Consider the following 10,760-nt stretch of genomic DNA (forward strand, 5'->3'; position numbering starts at 1 on the left):
AATCCCCAAGCCCAAAATCTGTTATGCAATAACAAATTACTTTTTTTTTTTTATTATTTTTAAAGAAGCATCTTGAAATTATTCGCTCCCCGACACGCAGGTAAAATTCGGGGCGGTTTTCGGCTTTGCCAGCCAGGTCTGAGCAGACATCCTTGGAAACGTGGAGCTGGAGCACCCCGCAAATTCACCCCGCCAAGTTCACCGGCGGCGCAGGAGGAGCTCTGGCCCCTGGAGCCCGGAGCGGAAGGGAGACCCGCCAGTCCAGGTACAATCTCCTGGAGGCCTTAATTGGACGCAGAAGGGGAGGAGGGCCCGGCTGATGGCTGGCCTCCCTCAGCTAATCCTCTTAGCCGCTGCATATCTACGCAGTTCCAAGGACCCTCCCAGGCAGACCTTTACCCCGGAGTGAGAAGGGGTTTGGAGGGGTTTGCAAGCTGCGCTGTGAGCTGTCTGCTGATAAGCCTGGCGGGACGTCTGGCAGGGGAGGACAAAGGGTCCTCCGCCCCAACTGCCCAGCTCCAGCCCGGGGATGGGGCGCCCTTCGTCCAGCCAGGGAGAGACCCCCAGGCTGATCCTGGTGCGAGATGCCCCTCCGGCGGGTCGCCGTTCACGCCCGTCCCCAGCACCCCTCTCCTCTAACCCCTTCCCCCTCCCGCCCGCCCCCCCACCCTCCCCACCCCCCGGCCTCGGCCAAATTTGGGAGAAGGTTTAAAAAAAGGCTTGGGTGCCAGCAGCAATGAAAACCCACTGATGGGAGCCGAAGCCCCGCGGCGGGTCACCATCGCGGCTCAGCGGGTGCCTCGGGGACCCGGAACGTGTAGGCGCTCAGAGCTGGCCGCGGGGGGCGGGGAAGGGGGTTCCCGGAGAACCTACGTAGACCCACCAACGGGTGGCCTCAAAAGTAAACCAAAATGACTCAGGGCCCTTGGGGGCGGAGGTTTGGAGACTAGGATTAAACCTGGAGCGCGCAATCTAGTTAGTATCCCCAGCCATTGTCCGGACTTCCTAGTGGGCAAGGAAATAGCCCCATTCATCCTCAAGGAAAGAAAAAAGAATGATAAACAAAACCATCCCCGCCCCAACCCCCTCACCACAGCAGTATCCAGTAGAGATTCTAGAACCTTCCAAGGGGGGTGGGGATTGCTCACTCTAGAAAAAGGTATATACAGGAGGAAACAAATAGGCGATTTAAAAAAAAAAAAACAAAAAAGAATAAAACCCATAGGACAAAAGAGAGAGCTATGCCAGGTCCCTTATTGAGCCACATTTATTAAAAAGACTTAAAGCTGTACATAGAAATCCAAGATCTCTCAGAGGCTTAGAGGAGCTCTGGCAGACTCGTTCACATTCCCGAGGTGGGGAGCAGGGATGGCCAAGGAAGGGGGTGGACAGGGATTTTTCTTTAAGCATGGTTTAAATTGGTACAGAAATTGCTGAATACATTCTTTACTACCTAAGAAGTAATCAGAATGTACCCAAACGTCACAGAGTGTGATACTGACCTCTCACACCTTCGGTTACAGTTAGGTGATCTGCAAATTCTTCAACAATGCCAAAGCACCCATTTTACATGACCTCGGAACGCCCACAGAGTCGATTTATACAATATATTCAACATTATTCTACAGTGCCTCTAGATACACGACTGTACACTTAAATATTCTCTCTGTCTCCCTTCCCTACCCTAAGTCCTAAGGGCCGCCTCTCCTAGCGACTTTCAACTGAGGCAGTGCCTGAACCGGGGTTCATGGCACAAATCTGCAAGGAGTCCTAGTCAGATCAGACTAGTGCTTTCACAGACCTGTTTCTGGACTCCCAGCCGCTGATAAGAGATAAGGGGGGAGGGGAGCTGGGGGGGGAGCCCACTGTTGGAGCCTAAGGCCAGCCCTTCTCTTCCGAAGCAAAAAATACCTCAACACTCAGAGCTTCTGTTTGCTTAAGGATTGACAAATAGAAATGAGACTTTAAGGTTCTTTTGTGTTCTTTCTTTTTCTTATCCCATTTGATAGTGCAGGAACTCCATCTTCACAGCCTGCTTGTTACTTTTTTCCCATAAATAAAATCAAGAACCTTAAATGGCCTTTGAATTTTAAAACAGTTCAGAGTCCTCCATTCACTTAAGAGGGGGAAAAAAACAAACAAACAACAACAACAACAAAAAAAAAAACAACGAATTGCTAGGTCTGTCTCAGTTACCTGCAGTAACCACAAAGCTTTGGCTCCTTCTTTTAGAGAATTGCACAAAACAGGGTACATCATGGTAGAAGGAAGGCGAGTGTCTTTTTGGCAACCTAGGGGAAGCAAGGAACAACACCACCGACCACAGAACCACACCACCAGTTCCATCCGGGGGGATGTTAGCTAAGTTGTCAAGAGGCTAGGAGAACTCTCTAGGGAGTTGTGTAGAAAGCGTAGTAGCCCCCCATGCCTTTCGAGGTGCCTTTACTGTACTCTTCAGCACTCATGTCTTCGCATTTTATGGAGGGAGAATTTTCATTGCTGGAGGTGCTGGGAGACAGCCTTTTCCGCTTACAAGCGTTGGTGTAAACCCCTGAATCATTGGAATCTAGAGACTTGATGGAAGGGGGAGTTTCTATCCAGGAAGAGTTAATTTCCTCTTTCACTTTCTCCTTAGAGAGCTGATCTTCCGGGAACATGGGAGGACTCATTCTGGAGGTCCATGGAAGTCCTGCTGCGGCCACCTTCCTCTGGTAAGAACCTCTGCCTCCCCATCCTGCCATTGCCGGGAAGGTGGGGTCGGGGTAATACCCCAGGGCGTGGGATGTCTGGAGGGGCAAGGATTTAATGCCATATGGGAGTAAGGTACTGGAAGTATACTCTGGTTCATAGGAACCGACGTCTAGTTTATTGGTCCCAGGCTGCTGGACAGGCGTCACAAGCCACCGCTGGGGAGGGTGGGTCATCTCTTCGCTCTGTTGGGGTGAAAGGAGGCCGTTGGTCTGTGGCACGGTTCTCTCACCATTGTAATAGCGGGCGGGAGGTAAAGTGTTGACAAAGGGCTCCGGGAAGAAGTTTTGAACGCCGTACCGACCTCCGGGGACAATCTGATGGGATCTAGGAGAATCCGTGGGAGATGGAGTTAACCTGTCATTTTCTGAAGCGGTGTACATGCTACAATATAAAAAGAAACACTTAAAAGAAAAACAAAAACCTGATGTCCCCAGACAAACCACTTCCCAGAAATGAGAAAAGGCCACGTAGTATCAGTTGTCTCTGAGCAGAGAAGACCAGTGTGTTGGAGAGGGGGAGGTGGGGGGCTCCCACCCTGTAAGGAAGCGTTTTCCTCTGTCAGGCATTAGGTATTTAAACTACAGGGAATCAACCTGTGCCAAGTCCTCAAACTCTGCCCTGAACTCACTAAGCCTGATCTTGGAAGCAGATCAGGCCTGATTAGAATCCCGGATTAGAGAGCAAACCTCCCTTGTCAGTGTGATGGGCAGATGTTAGCAATGGGGTTCAACAACCCCTATCTAAGCAACCACGCCTTCCCATCGGCTGTTGTGAAAATACATCCTCTTACTTTCAGTTTCTTCACATGTTAAGAAAGGAGGGAGTTAAAAACATCCACTGATGAGGATAAAAACAAGTAGGCTTAAATAAAAAGGAGGCAGAAGTTTACAATTCCCATCTCTGGACTGGAGAGATGGCTCAGTGGTTAAAGGCTTGATGGCTCAGGTTCGGTTCCTCAGTACCCACAACAAGCCAGATACAAAAAAAGTGGCACATATGTTTGGGGTTCATTTGCAGTGACAAGAGACTCTGGACCTTATTCTCTTTCCCTTTCTCTCCCCATAACCTTCTTACAAATAAATAGATAATTAAAAAAAAAAAAAAAAAAAAAAAACTAATCCAAACCTCAGCTGGGTGTCGTGGCACACACTTTAATCCCAGCATTTAGGAGGTAGAGGTAGGAGGGTCTCCTTATATTCAAGGCCACCCTGAGACTACAGAGTGAGTTCCAGGACAATCTGGGCAAGACCCTACGTCAAACAACAACAAAACAAAACAAAAATCCAAACCTCTACTCACATGTGGGGGCAAGGGGGAAGTACTTTTACACTTTTATGTTCAAGCCCTTAACATTCTTCCCGTAAAAATTCTGAGGCAGGCAGGGTGTGGCAGTGCATGGCTTTAATCCCAGCACTCGGGAGGCAGAGGTAGGTGGATCACAGTGAGTTCGAGGCCACCCTGAGACTACATAGTGAGTTCCAGGTCAGCCTTGACTAGAGTGAGACCCTACCTCAAAATACAAAACAAAAATAAAATAAAATAAAATTCTGAAGCAGGATTAGCTAAGGCAAAACTGTGTGCAAAAATAGGACTGAGGGGCAGGAGAGATGGCGTAGCGGTTAAGCGCTTGCCTGTGAAGCCTCAGGACCCCAGTTCAAGGCTCGGTTCCCCAGGTCCCACGTTAGCCAGATGCACAAGGGGGCGCACGCGTCTGGAGTTCGTTGCAGAAGCTGGAAGCCCTGGCACGCCCATTCTCTCTCTCTGCCTCTATCTGTCTTTCTCTCTGTGTCTGTCGCTCTCAAATTAAAAAAAAAAAAAAAAAAAAAGGACTGAGGAAGTCTGTCAGTTGTAGAATGCTTGCACAAGGTCATGAGTTTGATCGCCAGTACAGATGTACGTGCACGCGTGTATACATACATCAAGAGAAAAACAGGGCTGGAGAGATGACTTAGCAGCTGAGCGCTTGCCTGTGAAGCCTAAGGACCCCCGTTCAAGGCTTGATTCCCCAGGATCCACGTTAGCCAGATGCACAAGGGGGGCACACCTGTCTGGAGTTCGTTTGCAGTGGCTGGAAGCCCTGGCACGCCCATTCTCTCTCTCTCTATCTGCCTCTTTCTCTCATTCTCTGTCACTCATAAATAAATAAATAAATAAATAAATAAATAAATAAAATGTTCAAAAAAATAAAAGGCAAAAATCCCAAATATGAAAGTCCTTCCTACAAGTCCTCAGCAGAGTGGTGACATGTGTCCTATTTCAAGATGACCGTGGAAGTAAGGAAGGAAAGCAGCACTTACGAATCATAGTTGTCCCGGAAGCCTTTTGCGAAAGGGTTATGATCAATCTTCAGCTGAGTAATCTAGATGGAGAAGAACAGTAGTTGAGTGTTTGGTCTTGCCAGACCCGGCCTGAGAGATTGTGCGCAGCGCACGGCACTCACGTCAGTGTTTTGGTAGGCAGTCACGGCAATGAACTGCGTTTCTGAGAAGGTGAATGTCTGGGTCTTGGAAGGTTCATTCAAGTCTTCCACGCCATCTTCTGTGACTTCAACGATGTGCAGTCGTGGTTGGTATTTGTGTAATGACTGTAGGACTATCATCTGGAAATGGAACCGAAATAGTTGCCAAACCTTAAAAGTCTCTTAAAAGCCTAAAAAGTAGATTTTTAACACATCATATATCTTGGGATGAGACTTCTCCTTTCTCCCCACCTACAGTTTTCTTGTCATTTTTTAAAATTAATTAACTTAGTTATTTGAGAGCGACAGACACAGAGAGAGAGGCATACAGAGAGAGAGAGAGAGAGAGAGAGAGAGAGAATGGGCATGCCAGGGCTTCCAGCCACTACAAACGAACTCCAGACATGTGCAACTCCTTGTGCATCTGGCTTACGTGCATCCTGGGGAGTCGAGCCTCGAACCCAGGTCCTTAGGCTTCACAGGCAAGCGCTTAACCGCTAAGCCATCCCTCTAGCCCTCTTGTTGTCATTTTAAAGACTAGTAATATTACCACTTGTGAAACTTAGAAACGTAGCTGTGAGCCTGGTGGTATATTCCTGGCAATCCCAGCACCAGGAAAGGTGGAAATAGGAGGACCAGGAGTTCAAAGTCAGCTTGGGTTACATGAGGCCTGGTTTCAACAGTAAATAAAAAACCAAGTGGGGTGGTGCACACCTTTAATCCCAGCACTCAGGAGGCAGAGGTAGGAGGATCATTTGGATTTCGAGGCCACCCTGAGACTACAGAGTGAATTCCAGGTCGGCCTGGACTAGATTGAGACTCTACCTCAAAAAGCCAAAATAAATAAAAATAAAAATAAAAATAGATAAATAAATACCAAAGCCTAGCACAGGGGCACATGCCTTTAATCCCAGCACTAGAGAGGCAGTAGGAGGATTGTCATCTGAGTTTGAGGGTCAGCCTGGGCTACAGAGTGAGTTTCAGGTCAGCCCCGGCTAGAGTGAGACCCTAACTTGAAGAAAAAAAAAAAATCTTCAAAATAAAGAAAAAGAAAACCAAAACCCAAACCAAATAGCAAAACATCCTCGTGTTGTGTGCTTAATAAACACTTTATCCTGTTGGTTTCTTAAGTCCCCAGAAGATGTTGATAGTTCCGTGTCAACTATTACTGAAATCCAGTAAGAAAGTGAAAATAAGGAACTTAAGTGGGGGGGGGGGGGAGCAATCACAAGTGAAATCCTCAAACGCAGTGAAGAGTATGGACTTCCCTTAGAAGAGACCCCTGCCCCAGCCAGAAGACACCCCTTCCTCTCCCTTTGTCCCTGTACCTGTGTGTTGTTGTTGTTAGCGCCTTTGTTATTGGTGAGTTTTAATTTCCCAAAGGAAATCTCCTGTCTCATCCAATGGGAACCAGTGTTAGGAGACTCTGGGTGAACATACATTTTGTTGCCTAAGAGGAAAATGAAAGAAAACTTAAAACCCATGCATATAGGCCTGTTTGCCAAGAGGGCAGGGGAGGGAATGCCTGCTATCTACCGGCAGCTGAATTCCCAACACCTGTAGGACCCCCCCCCCATCCACACCCTCCCTGGGTGAGGGGCTGCCAGCCTTCCACGGGAGAAGGCACTTATCTCCAAAGTTAAAAAAAAAAAAAAAGCCAAGAGATGGCTCTTGAATGTTTAGCCTGAGACTACCAAGCTGCAAAAGCTGATGGAAGACGGTTACTTCTATATGTGCACTTGACCCTTTGGTCAGGGCTTTCTTGAGAGAAAACTCAACAGTGGTCTTTCCCACCCAGAATATTCTAAGACTATTCTTTTCTCAAACATGGCATTGCACGGGAAACAGTAAAGGTTCGGTTATCTATAACCGTATGTCAGAAACGTGACCGAACAGTTCTCTCTCGGCATAAGGCACCTCGGACTAACATCTTCGGGGCCGCACTGTGGGGGGAGGGGATGCTCAATTTAAGTGCGAGCTGACCGACGCTGGGGCTCAGTTCTCTTCCCTGCCCTGGGGAGCCTCCTCTCTGCTCACCCTGCATGTTATTGTCCGCTTTCCCGCAGGTCACCCACTTGCCCCCTTGGAAGCGCCAGTGGTTGGGGTCGGCCAGGACCACCTCTACGAACACGTTGTAGTGGGCCGTGGGGTTGAGTCCGTTGATATTGAAGCTCAGGAAGGGAAACATGCGCCTGCACCAGGGAACCGAACCGCAAGTGAGTAAGGCTGATCCAGACAGTACCACGAAGGGCCCTGACCCACCTCCTGCGCCTCTCCTATCTCCCCTCCGCCACATATACATACATACATACATACATACCATATATACATACGTACATATATGTATGTATTTTGAATTTGAATTGACAATTCTTGGAACATTTCCCTCTTTTCTTAAAATAATTTGACCCCAAATCAGCATTTCCCTAATACATACTTCTTAGTCCTCTGCCAACTCAAGTTTTCGGCTCTTTCACACTCTTAATATAAATTTCCTTCTCCCAATGTCAAAATTTATTTTTAAATGCAGAAGCGCTCGAAAACATTTAAGTTGCGCGCATACATTTTGAAGTATAATGTGTGCATCCGTGCGTGCATGCAGGCATGGGTACACACATGCATACATACATGCTGAAAGCCCCCCTTTGAGCGCCCCATCTCCCAGGACCCCCTGACCCCCTCCCCACTCCCTGCAGAAGTGACTGCTGGCAGTTCGTAGGTATACCTCAACTTTCTGGCCCCTGCAACGTCTGACATCCGGTTCCGAAGCCTGTTCACCCATCTACCTACCATCTACCCTATTCGAACCAGACTCCTCCGGCGCGCCCTTCTCCCAGAAGAGCCCCGAGGAGACCCCGGCGCTCTTCCCCACCCGCTGCTTGAAGCGAGCAGCACCCAGGAGCCGGCGGATCGCTAGGATCCGTCCTTGTGCACGAATCCAAATTTCCATTTCCGCCTCCTCCTTGTCAATCCAGTTAAGAGTGAGGAGAGGGGAGAGGAGTGTGTGACTAGCTGCCGACACAATCCACAGGTGTCCAGGACAGAAGGGCTTTGGAGATGCGGTGTCCACTCTCCCCCGACTGCACACGGAAAACCATCCCCCAAGCCAAGCCCAGTGCGCGTGGGCACAACTCCCTCCCACCCATCTTCACCCTGGATCCCACATTCTCCCTTCATCCCGGCACCTCGGGGTGGGGACTTGGAGTAGGCGCTCCTCCAAGCTGCGCTCACCTGCCCTGTTTGGTGATGATCATCTCTGTTTGGTGCCGGTGGAACTTGAGCCACAGAGGACGGTTGCAAAGATAGACGTGGGCGCGGAAGCCGGAGCCTGGAACCCCCAGGCCCCCCAATCCTCCGCAAGATCCTGCTGCCCCAGCAGCTCCGGGGTACGGCCCGTAGATGGGAGATCCCTGGCTGTAGGGATAGGCTCCTGGACCTCCAGCTCCGCCACTGCTGCCAGCCGCGCCGCTGCCAGCTCCGGTCGCCGGGCCGAACTGCGCCCTCCCGGGTGGGCATACGGCCGCGGGGAATCCACCGGGGGGCAGCATGGAGCCGTAGGGGTAGCGCGCGCCGTTGGAAGCCGGGTACACCGATCCGTGGGTCGCCCCGGCTGCTGCCTGGTACGGGAAGAGCGAGCAGGGCGCGGCCAGCTCGGAGCCCTGCGCTCCAGGGGACTGAAGGTAGTAGCGCTCGGAGCTCAGGCTGTCCATGGAGTAGCGCGCGGCGGCGGCGGCGGCCGAGGCGGAGGGCAGCTCGTCCTCTCCGCAGGGGGACCCCTTGCGACCATCAGGGGGTCCCGGCTTAGACACCGTCGCCGCCGCCGCGTTGGCAAAAGTGTCCCCGGTGTCGGCGTCACCGAGCATGGCCGTGGGGGGCCCTGCACCGGCGGCTGACGGTTCTGCGTTCCCGGCCTGGCACGACAGACCGCTGCTACCCGAGAACTTCTTGGGCGCTTTGTCTAAGTCCAGCCTCTGCGGGGACGGGACAGAGGCACCTCCGGGGACCGGGCCGAGGTTCCCGCCGCCACCGCCGGCTCGAGCGCTCTCCAGCGAGTAGAAGTGCGCGCCGGGCAGGTTCACCGAGCTCACCAAGAGCTGCTCCCCTAACTGCATGCTTTGCAAATCGCAGACGGCAAGCCGGCGGCTTCCTCTCCTCCCCTAGCCTTATTATAAAGGCAGGATGGGGGAGCCAGCGCCCTCTTCCGAGGGGAAAGTCACTTCCCCTTCCTCCCACGCCCGGGCTACCCACCTGCGGACTAGCGAGCCGCTACCGCGCGCGCCCCGGATCCGGCGCTCGGTCCACGCCGAGCGCGGAGGTAGGAGCTGGAGAGTGAACAACTAGCGCTCGCGCTCTCTCTCTCCTCTTTCTCTTTCCCCCCCTCTCTCTTCCTTTCCCTATCCGTCTTGACTCTCTGAATCTCTACCCTCACACACCGTGGAAGAGCGACAGGGCTTAGATCTTTGTTCGCGCGCACACACCACCAGCCCTGGCTTGCTTTTTTCCCCCTGCCCTGTATCTCTCTATTGTCAAGCCAATGTGCTACTTGGCCATTTGGAAACTTGCAGCCTGTCGCCGGCTGCTTTATATACGTGCGGCCAGGGAGGGGCTTCGCAGCCCTGCAGCTTGGGGACACTTCTATTGGCTGGTGGAGGTGACACTAATTCAATTAGGCATTCATTAATTGGATCAAGTTGCCTGCAACTTTATTCCCGCCCCCCCCCCTCCTCTTTTGCCTGTTTTGCAGTTGCTTCCCCCCACCTCCCACCCCTTGGGTTTGTTTGTTTGGTTGGTTTGGTTTTTTGAGACTATGTCCCTCTGTGGTCATTGATCCTGGAGTTGAGGAGTACGGAGGGCTTAAGTTTCCATGCTAGGGTTTGCCTAGTCCTGGCGCATGATGCAGCCGCAGGTACTGGAGGCGCGCACAGAGCGTCTGCGCCAGCTCGCCACTTGCAGCAAGGCGCACGTCCGTTCCCGAAGGGCGTAAAACCCGGGCGAGTGGAAGAGCGACCCAAACCCAGCGTCTCCGCGTCCGAAGCTGCGACGCACCTTCCTCATGACTTCCTGGCGGTCCACGTTCAAGGACCAGTTTTTTGGTTCGGTCTCATCTTTTTTACCTAGTGGGAAGGGTTGGTGGAGAGAAACGTACAGCTCAGCTTCTCTCACCCCGCCCTCCCCAATTCCAAGGGTGGCGAAATCTCTCAGGTACTACATCAGAAAGCCGAGTGGAGAGGATTGCTAGGACCAAACAAGAGTCTAAACGAGCCAACCACTTTACCGTCACCGCCAAGCTCACAATCTGGCTTTCGGGAAGCGATCGTGCTCGCTGCCTACAATTTCAAATCTACACTGCTCAGTTTCCCCTGACTCCAGGATGTTTCCTGTCCCCTTCCCAAAGTGCCAACATCTTCAGTGGGGACTGACATCAAGACACAAAGGTTCCCTAGCAGCTGTGTGGTTCAAATGCCCTGCGCCTCTCTTCTGGGGCGGCACAATACAGAAGGCAGAATAATTAGTGTAATAATCAGTTTGATATTGAATTAAGCTCCTTTGC

General features: G+C 51.4%; 1 protein-coding gene across 2 annotated transcripts; it reads right to left on the reverse strand.

The window, feature by feature from the left end:
* Positions 1-1,251: 1,251 nt before the first annotated feature.
* Eomes (eomesodermin) lies at positions 1,252-9,746 on the reverse strand. Of its 2 annotated transcripts, none has more exons than XM_004662091.3 (6): positions 8,441-9,746; positions 7,247-7,401; positions 6,538-6,659; positions 5,192-5,350; positions 5,049-5,110; positions 1,252-3,075 (listed from the first exon to the last, which is right to left on the reverse strand). In XM_004662091.3, the coding sequence occupies exons 1-6, from the start codon at positions 9,319-9,321 to the stop codon at positions 2,391-2,393; spliced, it is 2,064 nt and encodes a 687-aa protein (XP_004662148.1). In that variant the 5' UTR covers positions 9,322-9,746; the 3' UTR covers positions 1,252-2,390. The 2 variants fall into 2 exon arrangements, with proteins under 2 accessions (XP_004662148.1, XP_004662147.1); XM_004662090.2 differs by having other exon boundaries at positions 1,252-3,132.
* Between the last annotated feature and the right edge of the window lie 1,014 nt (positions 9,747-10,760).

The sequence above is a fragment of the Jaculus jaculus genome, chromosome 17, assembly GCF_020740685.1.
Source record: "Jaculus jaculus isolate mJacJac1 chromosome 17, mJacJac1.mat.Y.cur, whole genome shotgun sequence".
In the NCBI taxonomy this organism is placed as follows: domain Eukaryota; kingdom Metazoa; phylum Chordata; class Mammalia; order Rodentia; family Dipodidae; genus Jaculus; species Jaculus jaculus.